The sequence below is a fragment of the Paramormyrops kingsleyae genome, chromosome 7 (assembly GCF_048594095.1).
Source record: "Paramormyrops kingsleyae isolate MSU_618 chromosome 7, PKINGS_0.4, whole genome shotgun sequence".
Lineage (NCBI taxonomy): Eukaryota > Metazoa > Chordata > Actinopteri > Osteoglossiformes > Mormyridae > Paramormyrops > Paramormyrops kingsleyae.
The window spans coordinates 29,705,367-29,725,649 of record NC_132803.1 but is presented as its reverse complement, the minus strand read 5'-3'; the positions used below and the strand labels follow the sequence as shown (position 1 = coordinate 29,725,649).

The 20,283-nt window shown below is 43.0% G+C and overlaps 1 protein-coding gene across 1 annotated transcript; it reads right to left on the bottom strand.

Annotated features, from left to right (window-relative positions):
- Window positions 1-269: 269 nt before the first annotated feature.
- LOC111835354 (apical junction component 1 homolog) lies at window positions 270-16,022 on the bottom strand. The gene is made up of 2 exons (XM_072714746.1): window positions 15,789-16,022; window positions 270-6,544 (listed from the first exon to the last, which is right to left on the bottom strand). The coding sequence occupies exon 2, from the start codon at window positions 6,488-6,490 to the stop codon at window positions 3,212-3,214; it is 3,279 nt and encodes a 1,092-aa protein (XP_072570847.1). The 5' UTR covers window positions 6,491-6,544; window positions 15,789-16,022; the 3' UTR covers window positions 270-3,211.
- Window positions 16,023-20,283: the final 4,261 nt, after the last annotated feature.

Genomic DNA, 20,283 nt, shown 5'->3' with positions numbered 1-20,283 from the left:
AGGCTGAAGTGGGAAAGGCCTAACTCCACTGGCTCCCTGCTAAACACATGGCCTCCCGGTCCCTTCTAACACCCCCCTCACTGACCTGACCTATATTCTGAGCCATTTAAAAAGTGGTCCCATCAGAGCTCTTGTGGCAAACTGGAACATCATGTCATCGTGCTTTTGGACTCATCACATCCTTTGGACACAGATCTAGGGAATAGAAGACACTGTCTGTTATAGACATGTTCCAGTACATCTCGCAAGCAATCATGCACACAGCCAAGTTTTACCTTTCTGTTTGATTTATTAAATGTAGGTTATAAATAGTCAGCAGTCAAACAAAGGATGTTATTTTTAAAAAAGTAAAGATACAGAGCATCAGAAACTTACAGACCTTTTACACTGAGAGGTTTCCGTATTTGAGAAACTAAGGTAACAGTTCAAACAAAAACACCAGACTGCAGTAGTCAAGAAGATGATATATATAGTATTCTAAACCAAAAAGCTACTTGTAGGATTAGAAAATTTATTTTACAAGCAGGTTTTTCAATATACATCACCAGAAAGCACATCATTGGGATAAAATGGCAAAACTACCATGCATTAAGTAAAACCATCCTCTCCTACCATTGCATCGTACAGTGACTATACTGACCCACAAAGCATTTAGGTTTGTGTTATTGAGTTCTGGGATCACGCACACAGCAGTGACAATTCTCAAACATATGAACCTGTGCTCAAGAGCCTGAGCTGCAGATTATGGTGGGAGGTGGTGGAGTGGATGTTTGATATGTAGGGTTTTGCCCTCAAATGCGCTCAAATCAAGAATCTAAACTGGGGAGAGTAAATAGAGTGATATGCATGGTTGACTTCTGGTGTAAGACAGTGCCATAGTGCATGTTGTGCTAAAACTACAGTGTCACATGGCATTTCTTGAAGATGATTCTAGAACAGTGGTTCTCAACTGGGGGGTCATGACCCCAAAGTGGGTCACGGTACCATTTTCACTGCATCATGGATTATGTGGCTAAAAAAAATATTTTGTAATGTCAGACTTTTGTCAGCCCTTATCTAGAAATATTTTTTTGTTTGTTTTACCGTGAGTTCTCCCTCGCCAGGTGGAGTAACTAAATATATAAATATATAACAAAAGACTTGGGGCCACGACTTAATGGCTGAGGAATATTGTGGGTCCTGATACTAAAAAACCCTTGTGAACCACTGCTCTACAACACTCTCTTTTCAGGTGTCCAAAATTTTAAGAAGTCTAAGAATTTATGAAAAAAAATTGTATTATTATAATTATATCTGATTGCTGTAATGTTTTAGTTAAAGGTTTAAATGCATCGGAGTATTATTATGAAAGAATATAGTAGCATGGCACGTTTCATTTACTATGATTCTTTAATTACTTTTTAGATCAATAGGTTGAAGAAACATAATTACATTGTAAGGAAATTAGCATCCACCCTGAATGACAGGAGAGTATCATATTAGGCATCATTATCTCAGTAAATGTCATTTTGTTCGAGATGTGGGCAGCTTCAACACAGTCAATATTAGTATATATTTCATTACAGCACATATTAGCAATGATAAAAAGCATTATGTGTATCAAGCACTGACCACAGTGCTATAGACATATAAATCTCAATTATTTAGCAGTTACATTAGTATGCCAGGAGATAAATTTGGTCAACAATGTTGACTCAATAATGTGTATAAAGGGCCGAAGTTAATATCACTCATCCATCCATATACCCCCCAGTTCAGCTAAACTGCACGTCTTTCGACTGTGGGGGCAAAATGGAGCAGATAGAATGTATTTATGTGAACGGCAGAATATGCTCGGCTGTTTAATGACAATGTTTAACACTTCTGTTGGCAAGTGGTACTTGCCTTAGAATTCACAGTGTTTTTAATGCTAATAAAAAAAAGATATCTCCTAGTTCAAGTGAGAAATATTCCCTTCTGGCCTCCTTTACTTTAGTTGAATCATTGGGTTTAATTCAGCTAGAAGTTTCTCAAAGAAGTACCACCTCTCCACTGGTGAGAAAAAGCTGTCAACATATCATCTGAGCTTACATTTAGTGGCAAGCAATGTGGCTTAAAAATCATGTGACAGTACGTCTGGATGTTTTGAAACTAAATAACACATTTTTCACTTATTGTGACTAAGCTTTATGAGGCCAGTCTAGATGGGATTTAAGATAAGCCAACAGAAGTGCAAGTATTTGAAAAAATTTTGTGCTGTCTTAAAGTCATATGCAAATGCTGAACATTTAAAGATAACAAGAGTTCATTTGAAATAAATTCTTCATGTACAAGATATTCGAAATATGTTTATAATCCATTAAGATTATATTGATACAAATACTGTATCATAATAATACCTATGCCCACTTATATTTACCAGAATTAAAAAGAAAAGTCTGAGTAGTAAAGCTTTCTTTCAGTTGTGTTTATCAGTTCTTAACATTGGAAAAATGGAGGAACCCAAAAGTATAATTTATTCTGATGAAATATTTCCCTTTTCACAGGTTTATTTATGGATTTAAAGATTTCAACTCAGATTAGACAGGCCAATAGCTTTCATGTCATGCTCCTTAACTCAAATAAAAAATCAATTGCATTTGAATGTTACATAGAACGTAGCTTTTAATTATTCTGATTGATTTTTCAGCTTGGAAAAGACAGGCTAAGCACACTGACCGTATAAGGAATGGATCAGCCAGCGTGAATGTCAGAATATATTTCTCCCTTTCAAATAGTCAATGTTTTCTTCAGCTTAATAAAAAAATGCACCGCCAAATTGAAATTATTTGGTTAGACTCAGAATCATCAATGGCTAACACCGAAAACTGTGCCGCCCAAAATATAATGGATAATCTATCACAACACAAGAAATGCAATGTGAAATACTGAGAAGACTAGGAAAAGACTAGGCTGATTACCAATCAAACAAATACCAGATAAATTACAATATAGTGCACCATGTACCCATTACAGTGGAAATCTAATACAATGCTGTACACCACACTCATTCCACAACTCAGGCAATAAGTTCCCATTGTGAATACTACTGGCAACTAAAAACTTCAAGATCTCTTTTTTAATAGTAAAATATGTCTGCGAACATTTATAATAAATAGGCTTGATATTGTATATATTTGTATACCAATATATATCTATTTCTATACATACATCATATGAAAGACAAACTCAGCTATATGATGTCGTCTAGGAGATTGGGAGTGCCAAGCCAGTCCAAAGTTCTTGGTTCAGATGCAGCCATGATCATGCACATGAACTGCTTGCCAGTCCTCTTGTCAATAGGATAGATGGTGGTCGGCGTGAACCTCTTGTTGCTCTCCACAAACTCACAGAGCTGCTGGTAGACATCTGGGTACTCGTGTCGCAAAAACACTCCCCTGGTCCTGAGCTCACGCTGGATATTGATGAAGCATATCTCGCGGGCTTTCTGCCCCTCCTCCCCTTCCTTATCAATATCTGTGGTCCCAGGTGGTGGAGTTAGAATGAGAGTCTCCATGTCATTTTCCTTCCTGGACACATTCCTGGTCTTCTCTGGGCTGCAAGAGGCCAGAGCCACCTTAGCATACTTCCTGACAGCTGGGGCTTGTACTCTGGGTGAGGGCCCATCAGGCACTTGGTCGCCGACAGCGATGGACACATTGAGGAGGAAACATTCGCAGGGGTCATACTCATTGCCAACTGACTGTAGTTCCTTGCAATATTCACCTAAGTTTTCCTTGAAACTGTCCAGCTCTCTGAGGGACAAGTAGGTGGGGGACATAAGGAGGCTCTCGAGGCCGAACTTCAGAAAGTTTTTAGATGAGCCTGGGTTGGGGAAGCCCAGGAAAAGGATGCCCCTTCCGCGGGAGAGATAGCCTACTTTGGCAATGCGCGAGAAGGCTTTGTGAACCTCCCCTGTTTCCCGGCAGTACTTAAGGACATTCCTGCACACGCTGGTGATGCGACCATACAAGCAACACTCTTTGTGCATGTCCCAGTCCTCTCTGCGACAGTTCCGTGAGCAGTAGTAGGTATAGCAGCTGTGACAGGACTTGAAGTAGAGGCAGGCATTAAACAATGTGTCTGTTCGCTGGCACTTATTGTTAGAGCATGTCATGGTACCATCCTCATCAGGGCTATGCTCAGGTGAAAACTCCTCTGTGCTTCTCTGTAGCTGGTCAGAGCTGCCATCGATGTCTTTTATGACATCTGAGGTCATCTTTGCCAAAGTGGGTTCTTTATTGAGTAAGGTGGAATCCTCTGACTCCTTAGAACCTTCCTTTGATGAATCTTCCTTTGTTTCATCATCATTGATAAGCTTTTTCAGTTGGTCTAGCAGGTCCTCACTGGGCCTCCTGCTCACTGGTGGTTTATAGTCAATGACAAGATCTGCTAAAAGCTCATCAAGCTGTTCCAGACTTTGCTGCAGTGAGGAGCTGTTGTGAATTTTTCCTTTTGTAGATTCTACCGAGCATGACATCGATTCATGTTTAGATGCTTCTGGAGATATACTTGTACCCGAGTCTAGTACATCCCAGCTAGCAGAGCGTACTTCTGTTTTGTTGAGGTTGCTTGCGCGGAGGTCATTATCTGTGATGGTAATCTCTGGGGTAACAAACCAGAACTTACTCATGGTACTCCTCCCACCATCTGATGGGCTCCTGTCAGTCAAAGAGTTTTCAGAGAGGGACAAAGCTGCATATCGCCGGGGTGAACTCGAAAGATTGACCACCACTGGCTGGCGTCTGTCATCTGGGGATAAGGTACGTTTATCGTGGTACAAAAGGTTCTCATAGCTTCGACCACGATGGACTGGATGCTCCCTCTCAATGCGAGGATTGAGAATATTGTCCCAGGACTTGGAGTACAGTCGGGTGTCTGCTCCTAGTCGAGCTGGCTCCACATAGGAGTCACCATACCAGGGTGTTAGCATTGGGTCTTGCCTTGTTTTTGGTGAAGTGTATTGCGGGGTATGAGCTGAAGGGTGGAAAGTGGCATAGCTGGATATGTTCGAGTCATACCAGTCATCAGAAGGCTGGGACAGCCGTGGCCGCCGGCGACCTTCTGTTTGATATCCTCGAGACAGAATGTGATGTTCTGGTGAGGACATGAAGGACTCGTTTGCATAGAAAATCTTGGATGGAGTAGTTTGAATTGAGTAGGATTTTGGATCGTCCTCATAGTATGATTGAGATGGAGATGTCTGGATAAAATCTGGCCCCAAATCATTTGGGGAGTAATTTTTGGGATAAACAGGCGATAACGGGTATGGGTAAGGATCCATGTCTGTGTAATAAGGCCGAGAAGGTACTGTATGAACCATCCTTGGATTCTGCACATACTGGACCTTGGACATATAGTTTTGGCTTGGGATACCATATGGATCCTCCTGGTAGTAAGTCCTTGGGGTGTATATTCCTGGATCATCTGCATAATAGAATCTGGCTGGCACGTTAGGACTTGAGTGAGCCCTGCGTTCTCTCCCAAAGTATCCCCTTGACTCTGTGGGCGAAGGCATCCTCTGCATCGCAACCTCAAAAGGCTGAATATAGTTGTTTGGTAAGTAGTTAGAATAAAGGTATGGATACCGGTATTCCCCACTTAGGGAATCTGTTGGTGTTGGTGTCCTGGAGCTGGGGACTTGGCGTGGCACAGTCAAGCTGCGGCTCCCTCCACTGGAGTAGCGCTGCCAGGGCACTTCGGATCGGGGCATGGACTTCCATGCAGTGTGCTGCAGAACGGCCTCATCTGGCTTGATGTCTACACGACACCGGACATGAGGACTTGTGGCGGGCCTACTCTCCTCGAAGCGGTCAGGGATGTAAAGTGGAGAGTAGCGCCTCGCATCACTGCCCTGCGGCTGCAGCTTTATGGGATGCACCTCGTTCACGAAGGCTCGGTTGGTAGTGCTGGAGGTCTCCCGGCGAGGTGATAGCTCAGACCTCCTGGTAGGGTCCTGGCTGCCCCGATGGACCTCCCTCCCCCTCCGTGCCATGGGTGGGGATGCCTCAAAGTGCACGGGGGTAAGGGTGGTCTTAACTCGGGGGGCACTCTTTGACCGAGCTCTGCGGTTGTCATTGGACCAAGCCGCCGGCTCTCCAATATTTTCCGAGCCAACCAGCTGAGCTGGCAGCCTGGTGTTGAACAAGTCCGGCGAGGAGAACCGGAGGTGCCCTTGCTGGCCCAGAGCATTCCAAGGAATATCCTGGTGCACAACATGTCTGTCAGTCCTCCTGTATGGGTACTCCATGGAGGAAGTGAGGGTCTCGGGGTCGTCCAATGACTCAATGAAGTCAAAGCTACGGCAGAACCTTTTGTTGTTCTTCTCCAGTTTGTCCTCCGTTGTGTTCCGAATCCGGTAATCACATTGTGCGGGGGGAGGGGATATCTTCAGGTCCACGCAGGTGGGGTTCACGTCTATATCTGCGTACACAGTCGATACCAATATATCAGGTCTGTCCGTGCGTGTCATCTTAAGGGACTCTTCTTGTTTCCCCCATCAAAATGGTTTTAAGTTTAGGGTCCTCTATTCAAAAAGAGAAGAAGTACATGTCAATTAGTGAAACTGACTTTTTGTTTTTCATCATATATAATTGCACAAGAAGTTTTAAATTTCACTTTTTAGAAATTAAAACACAGTTTTTACAGCGACATGTAAAAGTACAAAAACTTACAGACAAGTGAATGATCTCAGTTTTTGATCATTTCAAATAAGTTTTAGATCATAATGAGTGAGTGCTGTACATATACTAACTAAACTGACTTACAATTTAAGAAAAATATCCGCCTCTGGAGTTGAAGCAGCTGTATTCATTCTTATGAAATTAACATGAAAGTGGTGGATGGAATGAGAATTGGACTTCATAATCACATGCAAGAACATCTTTTAATAACTTTTCATGCAGGAATATCTTTAAGTACAAATAGAATCAAACGAGTAATGAACACCAAACTGTACCAAGGCCTTGTACAAAATGTCCTGTAGCTTTATTTCTTTTCCAGTTTCACAATGTGCGGCCGTCCCCATTATAACAAATTACCTGACCTCAATTACTCAAAGAGGTGTGACACTAAAACATAGCACACGCCATTTCAGATGCACTGCTCACAAACAGGGGGTGCTCAGTTAAGAATAGGTCTGTCGGCCTCACGCCTTTGTTTACAACAGAAAAACTTTGCAACTGCAATAGCTCGAAATTGTTGAAAAATCCTCTGATGCAGTGTAAGTTAAACAAGAACTATCTGACCACTGAAACAGCCAAAAGTGTCTTTGAACAGAAGCGTAAAGTTCTAAAATTCTCTGTGACATACTCTGAATCCAGTACACATTCACTAGTTCTTAAACTGAAGTCTAAAATCATCAATGAAAATCTCACAGGCTGTAATTCCATGCATTGAGGTTGTTAATCTTAACAAATCTGGAGGGACATGCGCAGCCATTATCTACGTTTGGGTGTTCAGGAAGCAGGTCACGGGGCTTGAGGTTTGAACTCCAAGAGAGACACGACCTCTGTGCCCTTGGGCAAGGTGATGTCTTCACCGTTGCTGTACAATGTTGGACAGTGGTAAAGTGGCTATTTGGCAGCGGTATGATCCACTGAGCAAACAGCTCAGATTGAATGGTCTGTTAAAACAGCACGCTGGTGATGGCAGGCGCTAAGAAATCACACAGGATCACTCCCCTGTTTGCCCTCAGTGGAGCCTGTGTGATGTCAGGCCTGTAAATGTGTGCATTCAGCTGCTCAGCGGCCTGCTTCTCTGCACTGCAGACACCCTCGGTTCCAGCCTCTGGACCAAAGGAATCCCACGCCGAGGGAGGAACGTATCGTCTTTCACCAGAGACCTTCTGCCAGCCATATTCCACACCACCGCAGCCTCGACATCACATAAACTGGAAAGCCACGCCTACTTCAGACACCATCGAGGCGGAGAAGGTCATTTCTTCTCCATGTGCTTTGGGCAAATAACAATTTTTGAATGTAGCACCTTATTAATGGCACCTCAGGTTGGAGCAAATAAGGAGTGCAAGCCACCCCCCCAAACAGCGCCTGTACACGGTGCCACTCACACTTTACGTTTCACCGTGACACCAGGGGGGGAGGGGGGGAGCGCAGACTCCATCCTCAACCTTAATCCCAAAACTGCTACTGCAGAAAACCGCACTATTCTTTGACCCCCCCAAATCTAAATGTCGATTAGAGCTTCATAGAATTTTTTTCAGCGGGGGAGAAATACGCAAACTGTGTCTGGCAAAAAAAAAACACGAGCTCATGTCAGCCCAGGTCACTGTCTAAATTGCTCGGCGATAAAAGGAGTGTACATGAGTGTAAAGAAATTACAGCACTTAATCTTCTATTTGCACTTCAACTGTATCAGAAAAAAACAGCTGTGTATGACAGTGTCAAACTATGAATCACTTAACCCGAAAAAAGCATCTTCTAGGCCACTAAACCTCGTAACAGTATTGTGAGTTTATAAATGACCCACATGGATCCTTTCCCTTTTACAATGTGCCAAGCATGAATAAACACAAATAAATGACCATCTTTCAATAACGTAATAATTTCTATTACGAGAAAGAGCTACATCCAAGGCACCCTCAGTCGAGGGAAGTACTTTCCTCCTTATCTCAGTGACGGCATCTTTGAGGCACTTAGGATCAGGTGCTCATCTTCCTCTAACCCTGTGAAACCTGCCCCTGGGTGAAACCTGGGGCTGTTGCTTTTGAATAATTCAGAGTTTCACAGTGATGACCTGTGCCTGACCTGGCAGTGCTCTACACAGAGGCAGCCAGAGGTTACACACACAGTAACAAGCGCAGGCACATAAATCCACATCCAAAAAACAAAGCTCCGAATTCATTTGGTTCACATGTGATGTCAGTCCTAAGTGTCTATCTATTACTCCATTGATTATGCAGTATAATATCATTAGCCCAGTATTCATGGTCATTCTATACAGTTCTTTTTAGGTACCATAATAACTGTGCTGGTTCTATTACTGGTACGCAGGTCACAGAACCATAACTGATAATGACAAACTGTTTTCCCGAGCGCCGCTTTTATGAAAAACAGAGAACAGGCCTTCTTTTATTTGAGACAACTGCCTTAAGAAATCTGAAATACACTCAAAAACGAGATGAAACAAAAGAACTTATGATATGCTGAACTATCGGGGGGGGGGGGGGGGGGCAGTGGTTTAAATGGATGCCTTGTGTGCCTTTGTAACATGGAACACTGGACAGTTCCCCTCCCCCACCTCGTACCCGCTGCCCTGCCTCCCCAGGCGAACAATGCCCTTGGCCGTGGGGGGCTGTGATGTAACAGGGGAACGCCGCCTTCGCCGGATGGAAGGTTAATCCGGAGTGCAAGCCGCAGGGGAAATGGCCCTGAAACCAAGAGTGGCGCAGCAGGCAGAGAGAAGGCGAACCCCAGCCTGACAGCGCGTTTCCACTCCTGTCCAGCTGGGGGGAGGGAATGGGATCCTTACCTCACACACTCTATGATCAGGGATAGTGGGTAGAGGGAATAAGCAAGACCATCAAATCTACAGTATCACAGCAATCTATTATGAACACAGTCTCGTAAAAAGCGGGACCTGAAACTCCACAAATGAATACCGGTGGGATCAATCTGGTCACATTCTGTAGCATGCAATACTGAAATCTAATTACACTAGGTATTGGACAGAGACTTTTTGAGGGACAGGTGCTCAAAGCCTTTGACACATTAAAGGGATACTCCATAGCTATAAGGCTGATTTATACTTCAGTACATAATCTATGCCGTAGATCGCTGCGTAGTCATATACAGTACTGTACTCTGTACCCTACGCCATAGCACCTTCCCAGAAATGAAACTACAGGCATCAGGGTACAGCGTAGGGCACAAAGCCACGTGACTATCTACAACGCAGATTCTTTGCAGAAGTATAAATCAGCCTTTAAAGGGAGGGACCTTAAATAGTTCAGGCATAAGAGGCTGGGCGCAGTGAGTGGCTCACTGCGGTAAGTCTCTGTGCCCGCGATCGAGCCTTGACCTCAGCAGAACAATCACATGTCTGTGGGCCTTGGAGCAAAGCCCTTAGTCCCCAACTCCAGGGGTGCCACATGTTGGCTGACCCTACACTGTGACCCCCAAGCTATGGAGAGCATGATGGGGTCAGCAAAGAGAAGCATTCCAATGTACTTGTACAAGTGGCAAATAAAGAAGCATCTGAGTGTTTTAAGGTGCTCCGGCACGTCCAGCCCCCCCGCACATGCCTGAATAAGGTTATTTAAAAATTACACACCGTGTAATTTATAAAATGTAAAACCAGCACTACAGGATCATATGGTTGCAAGCCATGAATAATCAATGCCAGAAACAAGTAGGGATTCACAGATTGATGGTGACCATCAATAGGCAACTAAGCAAATAATCCTACTCTAACCGCAATCAGCATTCATTTAACGCACACTGGACCCATAAACACTTTCTCAGGGTGAAAAATGGTCTTGCTGGAGGCGAGGTGCCCCTCCAGCCTGATCCAAGTGTTTTCTTGCACATTCTACAGGGCTGCCAGTGGCACTAATCAGTTTTAAAAAGAAGGATGGTCTCCTGTTGCAGCTGTTACGCAGTGCCGCGGTTTTGTCCAATGGAGGGGCTGCAGAGCCGAGCCGGGTAACCTCTTTCTGTCATAAGGACTGAACGTCAAAGAGGCATGCAGAAGAGGCATTTGCTCTGTTACCGTGTTCCATATAATCGTTTAATTTTTCGCAGCTCACAACAGGCTCCAGAAATCGCCGGCATGCACGCACACACACCCAGCCACACGTTTGTCTCCCGAAAGAGTATTTGTTGAATATCAAGCAGCAGGAGTGTACAAGAATCACAAGCGAGTGCGAGCAGAGGACTGTTCCACAGGCTAGCGGTGTACAGAAAAACTGAATTTAGATATATTTTCCAATGTTTCTGGCCCGCAGTTTTAGCTTGAGTTATTCCATATTAATAAAACATGGGAGTGACTAACAGGGCTTGACAGAGCCACTTTTGCAAGCTCATCCAGGGCTCCTTGCCTATCTAGCTGAGGGACAAGAGATCCCCTCTCCAGCTGGCCCCAGACTATGGCTGATATTATAATGAAAAGCCTGTTGGAGAATTTTCATACAGAAAATAGGAGCTTTTAATCTTCTCTAAATCCTTGCCGTATTTCCTCTAAATGACCTTCAGAAGCACGCCCACGCCCGTTTCACAAGGCTATCTAATGCTAGTACTCACACTTTGAACCCGGGCTCAAACCAGGGCTCCACTGAACCGGCTTCACGCGGTTTGGGTGAAATTTGTGAGAGACAAAATAAAAACAGGTTTAGCAGAAAGACAAGTCTTGGTATAGACCCTGATAGACCCTGAGAGACGGCAACCCTGCAATGAAAGCCAACTAGAGGCTGCAACTATCTCTCTCACAAATCATGGTGAGCTATGTAAAAATGGCAGGCACGAAACAGAGAAGCCAAGAAAGGCGAACAGGCTTGGCTCCACTGCTTTCCATTAATGCCACTACGGTATTCCTTATGACGGCAGGTAAACCACAGGTCACAGAACTGCACTGGTTTGCTGGCTGAAGTCCCAGGTGGGACTGTATATTATAATATCCTCAAGCAAGGTAATTAATTATGTTAATAAAAATACTCCAGCTTTAAAAAGAGATGCAATTAGGAATATGGCATCTTTAGGACAGAATGGATACAGTAAATACAGCCAAACTTGGCAAATTATAGCAATTGATTTTACATGGAGGCTGAGGGGCATTATCAGTTTGAATACATTGTTGCTGACAGGAACCAGAATCGTGACGGGGGAGGGGCTCAAAACCGGTCTGTAAAACCACAGCAACAGTAAAATCCCCACATCCCTCACCCCCACCCACAGCGAGCCTGGAAGACTCAAGAATTGTGTCCCGATTTGTCATTTCCCATGATGCCCTGGAAACTGTAGCCTCTGTCTATCCCAGTGTTTCCTGTTTGCACCGGCTTACTGGATTCTGGGGGTGGGATGCACCATGTCCCAAAGGGGGGAGGGTCTTCAAACTTTGCTTCCATTTGCATTTCTGTGTATCACATTTTCTCTCCCAGATCTTTATTGCAACTGACAAAATATGTAGAATACGGATGTTCTTCTCTTTGGGGAAAAATGTGAAACTGCACCCCTGAGCTAACAGAGCAAGGAAATCGTGAATCGGGAATAGACAATCAAAATCCTAAATTAGGACCCAATCTGGACTATCACATGCCAGGTTTGACACCAAAAGGTGACATCATGGTGACAGGCTGCACACCGACCTGGCATCTCAAACCTTTTGAGTGACTCTTGCACCTCATTATTCTCATCAAAGCCATGTTCATTTGAACTCCTAACTACATAATGTTCTGTCATCACCCAAAAGAAGGGAAACATGTTAAAACTCAGCCTAGATGGCCTAACTCCCTGCTTCTTATCTAATTTCATCTTGCTTTCAAGCTAATAGAATGGTCCTCCTACCAAGATTTGTATACATTGAGTCACCCCTAGAAAATGTCATTAAATAGTGCTCAAATGGCCCTGAAATTATGAGATAATGAAAAGCAAAATTTCAGATTAACCGTGTCCTGAACATGTTACCGTTTGATGGGGGTTTAATTTACATCTTAAAGTGCTCTCATCTAGATGGTTTAGGGTTAAACACAACCTTGTGATGTGTTAGCTTTGAGTTTGATGCTATAAATGATATGCAAACGTCTGACAATCAAGACGATGACCCGGTGTGCTATCTGCTGACTGAGGCACGCGGCGTCCTCTTAACCAAATATTTCAGCTGTTTCATACCAAAATCACATCAAGTTGTCCTTTTTAAAATTCACACCGGTGTAGTTTGAATACATAGCTAGCCTGGATCTTTTTAAAGCATGGAGTAAACATCATATGTTTCAAACGAAAATCAAGGCAGACATTACCCGTATTTTGGATGTATAAGAATTTGGAAGATTGATGCATGGTATTTAATGAACTTAAATTCACTTCACAGTCCTTAAAAAGAAGCATAAATGTAAAACAGTGTAAACCTCCAGCATTAAGACAGACGTCTTTGAATATGTCAACAAAATAAAATAATGGGGGTGGGGTGTGGCACTGCAGGTTGTCGGTTCAGATCCCAAGGTCTGCAGTTGGCACCCCAGTTACTCCAAGGACTTGCTGATCCTGGCTGATTTCTCAAAAAATGTGTTTCACTTTGGATTAAATCTTCTATGAAATAAAATATAATCCAAAGTATTCTATATTCCATGGATCAGCCCTGTATAATATGTTTATATTGATGCTGGCGTACTCAAAGGGAGATTCCAAATCGTAACGTGTTCTACTCGTGCTGGACAGCCAGTCCACACAGAGGACCAGATGCCACTGAAGTGCCCCTTGACATCTGGCAGAGGAAGCCAGACTGGAGAGCACGATGAACCTGGCAGAATGGGCACCCCCAGCAGCCGACAGCTACACCAGCTGAAGCATCTAACCTCATTAACCAGGCCGCCAGGTCTGGGCCAAAGGGGATCTATCGCAGACTGCGTCCCTGTTCCCACCATGTGGACGTACACTGTTCCACACAGGTCTGTATATAAAAATATAGGGCTTTAGAAAGTATAAAGTGAGAACACACACTCTATAATTTTGAATTTAAAAGCCAAATAACCAGGCAAAAATACCTCTCAGCATTTGATCCATGTTCGCAGCGCTCATCTAAGCACACCGTGTTCTGCTTATTTGAATGGAAAAGTTGGTGTCCTCGTTACACTGACGATTCTTCCATTTAATTCCCCTTTTCTACTATAATCCATTTAAACCACTGCACACGTGTGAGTGTGTATGCGTGTGTCATTTTGTGTCATTGGGATACGGCGCTAATCGGCGAATAAAATTCGCCCGTCTCCATGAAAGACGGAAGCAGATCGATTATTAGGAGTACAAACGATGAGGACGTCTCAGCGAACATAGTTTTTATAATAAATTTTAGTTCTTCAGTTTTTAAAATAGCACGTTTAATATACAGCCCCTTCTAGGCCAAGGACATCCTTTTGCCTGTGGACCAAGCCACCACGTTACGTACGGATTTGCTTAGTAGACGGGTTTATCCAAAGTGACTTTTGGATGGTTTACAGCATTACAAATCACATATAGGCTAGATAATGTTTGTATTTTCATTTTTTTTAAACTGTTGCAATTCAGGTTATATGTACGTTACAGAACTGGATCACATCCTATAATATGAACCGATTTAAATCGGAAGCCTACAGTTTACACCGCATCACCTCCTCCTCGAACAAAAAAAAAAAACAGTTAATTTTGCCGACAATGTTAGTTATTAATTAAAAATAAATAAATAAACAATTCGTAATAATGACTATATCACTACATCCTGTAGGAACACGGAAACATCCGAGAACGTGCAGGAATATGATAATGAACAGATTATACTGGAAACTCGCTGCCAGAAGGTTGCCAGTCCTTGTTCAAAAATAAATGCACTGAACCTATTTCATTTAATCTAATCTAATCTAATCCTAGGAAGACCACTGCACTTTATAAATTCTCTGCAGTGTAAGGCGTCCAGGAAATGGTTAAGGGGCAGGTAAGCGCGGCTCTGGACGTCCGGACACGGAGGTGCTGTTGCATAGCGTTACTTTACGGAGGAAGATATTACAGGCATCACAGCAGCGAGTCATTGCAGCGTGACTGCTTCTTCATTTAATCTCTTTCCATCTGGACCTGCTGTGATAATTAGCAGCATCAGAATTTGAAGTCGAACATTAAAATCAATCATTTCTAAACATTAAACACAGATAAAACAGATCTACAGCCATATTGCATTTTTATTCAAGAAATATGTTGTTTTTTCATTTGTTGTAATATTATTTATACCATATATTGCGTAATGCATTGCAAAAAAAATAGTAGGCTGGATGAAATCATTCCGTTTCATATATTCATCTGACCACAAGCGTATCAACCAAAGCGTTCTAAGTCTCACTACTATACAGTGTATTTGTCATTCAGTATTAACTAGGAGCCTCGCAAGTTTACGAGTATTTCATTTTCTCACCACGTTCCGTACATGCAGCGTAATTATTATTATTTATAGTACCATTTCAATTTTAATTAGGCCTAAGCATTTTTTTTAATTGACATTGTGCGGCTAAGGGAATCTGATGGATTTGGGAAATGGGAATCTATAATCTCACAACGTCCCTAAAACATCACTCAGATCCATTTAATGGCGACGTGAGGACGATTAAGCAAACGGCATTCCACATACAGTACGGGAAATTCAGCAACGTTTCGCGTCGACGATTCCAATAGCCAATACGTGCAATTCAGTTAATTGAATTGAATGAAACAATAATGCAAGGAATCAAACACAGCACTGCTGTTTCCAATGAGTCTGTGTACCGGCACCCAGTTTACTCAACGCTAAATGTCAGAAATCGATTGAAATGAAACCTACAAAATACATTCATCCATCCATACAAAATGACAATGGTCCGACCATATTTTCATATTTGACTTTTCAAAGCAGGGGAGGTCATTCGAGCACGCCCAGGATGCTTACATGTTGCCCAAAGACAATATTATTATTATTATAATTGATATATTCTATATATATTTACATTTACCAGAAATGCATCTATGAATCTATATATTTAAATTTAGCAGACATGCATCTACAATGAAATGCAACGATGACACTATAAAAGTAAATCTTACCATCGCGTTGCATAATCCGATCGCACATGTTCCCATTTTCAATCAATCGTATTTCGACGCTGTGCTTCCCAGTTATTCTGATTGACCATTTTAGATGGAAAAATAACAAAGGTAATCCTTCTTATCGGTCAATCATGTCTCCTCGTTCAGCGGGTTGCACAGCGCGTCTCCTGCACCAAACGCATAGGATTTACTATCCGATCTCCTCGCGTACTGTATTTCCAGCGGGTGTAGTGTGCGTTTAAAGGGGCGTGCCTGAGCGTGTGTTTGTGCGCGATGTGCGCGCGCGCGCCAGTATGTGTGTGTGTGGAAGGGGCCGGGGGGGCATGACATACAGTCAGTCATTGCTCTCCACTGAGGGAGGGTTTGTGGGAATTATTGCGGGGAACCAAGAATATCGTGCGAAATATGCGAAATAAATAATGAAATATGAAATAAATTACATTAATAATTCTTCCAGCTGTTCTTCTTGAATTTGCCGGATCCATCCATCTTCCAGCTACCCATCCTGGAGGAAACGTGGAAGCCTGGTGTCTTCCCTAGACAGCGCAAGCCGAAAGACCGCCGCACCAGATGCTGGTCCTTTGGAAAACATCATACCGCCTCCAAAGTTAATTGGTTAATGAACGACAGTGCTTTCAAAGAGTTATAGTGATGTGCTAAAACAGGAACAAAGCCTTTCTCCTCTTGGCTGTCATCCGCAGCTGTGAGCAGGGACAAATGGAAATGGCTGACTGCTAAAGAATACATTTATTCGATTCTTCAATTGAATAATTGAATGTTCTTTAAGATAAATCACATTGCAAATAACTTGTGAAGTAGGACTTAGGACTCACAGCTCTTAATCAGCATGTGAAAATGACATGTGAAGGTTTTTTACTCAAAACATCCAACATCCTGGATCTTACATCCATCCATCCATCCAACTTCCATATGCAGACTTCAGTCTGTACCCTGCACAGGCTGGCATAGAGAATTGACTCATTGATGGACTTTAGCTTGACCTGATCACAGTCTACACCTTGCTTTTAGCAAGCCAGCCCATTATTTTCTGTGTTAGCATTTCTGTGTTTGTCTTTCCCTGTTTTTGTATTGTTCTTTCTTTACGATGCTGCACTGCATCACAACACACCCATGTAAAGCTCCTTGGGGCGACTCAATTGTGAAAGGCGCTATATAAAAATAGATTGATTTGAATTGAATATGCTGACCCAGTACAGCATTTCAGTACCACAAGGGTACAAGGCAGGGGAACACTCTAGATGCGATGCCAGCATTTGCAAATTATCTTTAGCTCCATTTTCTCCCAGGGCTGAACTGGGATTAAAAATCAGCCCTGGACTTTGGGGATCCCCATGGTAAATTTTCACATACTCATCAGACCCCCAAGAAAATGCCTGTGATGCCAGATGACTAACCCAGCCCCAGGCTCTCTGCCTTCTCCTGACCTGATTTGTGTCATGATTGTCTTAAGTAGACTGTTATGGTACTCAGGGGTTCACTCTACTTTTTGAAAACCTCTTTAGGGCCATTGTACTAGAAAGTATGAGCTGGGCACACTGTCAGTGGCCAACAGGCAGTCACATGACTACATATATGAATTTTCCAGTCACATCTCATTGTCACTCAGCAAGACACGCAAGCCCAAACCTGTCAGGCCAGTAGAAATGGTTTCACTCCAAACAAATTTAGTTTGTTTTTCCATCGCGCTGTTTGTTTTTCTGTGTTAACTAGAAGGCGGTAGGACATCCTGTTAAATGCTCTTCACAAACTGTGACCGGTTTTCTATCTTGGAGGAGGGGAGACCAGCCTGCAAGGTTTACAGTTAGGCACCTGACACCTGCGATTCCTTATCTGTAATGCCGGAAATGAACTGAATCAGCAGAGGCAGAACAACTCGTTCAATCTACGGCCGAGCAACTCAGCTCAGTTAAAACTAACGTGCAGTCCAGGTGTCGCAAACGTGCTGCCTGGATATAAGACGTTTTGTATCCAGAAGTCATTGTATGGTGAGTCACATTGACTTCAACTGTCTCTGGTATGGAGTCAGAAGACCACGAGTCTCCTAGGTAACAGAGTGGCTTGCTCTTGTGTATCTGTGGTCGATAGCAGATACTGAAGAGAAGACATCCTCTCTCTGCTCCTTTCTGTGTTTTTGACTATCAATCTGCAAATGCAGGTTGCGGTGTATCAAGGCAAGAGGTATGCAGTCATACTGCGCTGGTGTGAGTTCTGCTTACAGAAAAATGTTCTGAGGGCAGAACAAAAAATGATTGGTTCAGAAAGATATCCTAACTAGAAGAGGCAGGACCAAGACATCTGATTTGTTGTTCCCGTCTCCTCTAGTTGCTTGGACCCACCTCCTCTGCCATCTGATTGGTTATTTTTCTGAATTAATCATGTTTCATTCTGCCCTCAGAACATTTTTCTGTAAGTAAAACTCCCATGAGCTCATACTGTACAGCTTCTCCTGCAGCACACATGCCTTTCATTTTGATCAAAAGTTTGCTGGTTCAAAGCCCATGGCCAGCAAAACAACAAGCAAGACCCTTAACTCCAAATTGCTCCTGGGCTACTTTGCTGTGACCCAACCCCACCCACCCAATTTTTGCTCTCGTCTGTGTGTCTCATGTAGAGTTAGATGGAATAGGTAAAAAAGCAATTTCTCTACAATGACTAATAAAGTACAGATTCTCCCCAGGTTAAGATAGGGTTACGTTCTGATAAAACTATCGTAAGGTGAAAATGCATTTTAATACAGTAAACCTAACCAAACAAGCTTCATAGCCTAACCTAGCATACCTTAAACATGCTTGGAACACTTACATTAGCCTATAGCTGGTCTACATTAGCCTACAGAATCATTAACACAAAGCCTATTTTATAATAAGATGTTGAATATCTCATGTAATTTAATCAATCCCATCGTAAAGTCGAAATAACGTAAAATGGATCATCATAGCCCAGGTACCCTCTGTATCAATATTCTATTCTATTCTAACCAAACATCTCCAAAGTTGGGGTATGGAGCTGCAGCATAGAGCTACAGACCTCCCAGGCTGCTTTTTCTTGTCCCTGCCCAGGAGCTGACTGGGGATCAGTCGACTTTTCCTGTGTGGCAGGAAGCTCTCGGCACGCGTCTACATCCTGCATTGGCAGCGGGATCCCTGGCTGAAGCTGTGCTGCTTGTTGTGATGCATCCCCAAGTACCCGGTGCCGGGGGCCTCACTTTGTGCGATGCTGCTAGGAGAGCGGCGGTAAGGGCCCGGAACTGCGCCCAAATCCTGGCAGGAGAACTTTTTCAGAAGTGAGTTTGAACACCACACACAGCCGGAACAATTTTGGGAAGTAACCTAAATAAGTAGACCCAGTAATTCTATTGCTGTAAAAGAGCTGCTCTTTTTGTGCCACCCACCCATACTAGCTTCAACAGTATAGGAAGCTATTCTATTGAACAATAGGTTGCTAGTTCAAATCCCAAGGTCCACTGAGTAATTTTACAGTCTGACCCTGTTTTCTCAAAAAAATGATTTAGATAAAAGCATTTGCTAAATAAATAAATAATAAAATGAATAAAAAAAAAGCCAGAGATATGACTTTAGGTTAATTTCCCTGAAATGCATTAAACATAAAAAAGATTAAGTCCGGAGGCTGAATGGAATATCTCACTGTCGTACAAATGAAAGAGATTCCCGGAGCTCAGCGCGACGTCATACCAAAATGTGAGAGTAAGCCATCAGTTTTGCATGGGGGAGGGTGTGCTGTTCACTGGCATGCTTCGGTGTGAATTTTTCACCTCGCCTTTTTTTCGGTAGCAGTCACTGAGATGTGTTTCTGATTCTCATGCTGCGGCAATGAAATGACTATCTTCATCTGCCAGCGCCTTCTTCGCTCTCTGATGACAAACACAGACTCGCACGCTTCACATTGCTGCCTGATTCTAACACCTTCATTGTACCTGTACACTGAGCATGACCCGTTAGTCGCTTTCGACAGAAGCATCTGCTAGAAATAAATATAAATGTATCTTACAGAAAAGATGGAGCCCCTCTGGTATATTCAAGCACATAATACCATTATTGTCATCATGGTACAGGGTATATAATTTATGGGAAAAGCTTTAATAGTATAAAGCGAAGTATTCACTGATGCTAGCATTACAGTGAATGGGAAAGGAGCAGTATTACTGGAGATTACTGGAGTTCCTGAAGTTTGGCAGCCTTTGCAGTCAAGAGCTGTAAGGATTGTGGTCCACATGAGTATGTTCTGCTAATACAGATACTAACATGACTTTACTTTGCCTAAATGGCTTTGCATGAAAATGACAGACTATCTAGGATTTACTTCTTACTACTGTCACCTAGGGCATAATTTTTGACAAACTGGATTTATTAAAACATATTTTGAAATCCGGGACCTTGCCTGGGTCCTTTACTCCTAGATGGGGCACCACACCTGAATTGTTCTCGGAAAACACCTAATGTATATTTGAAGG

What these genes read in the sequence shown, in the direction of transcription:
- LOC111835354 (XM_072714746.1), bottom strand. Translation starts at nt 6,490, where the DNA reads ATGACACGCACGGACAGACCTGATATATTGGTATCGACTGTGTACGCA.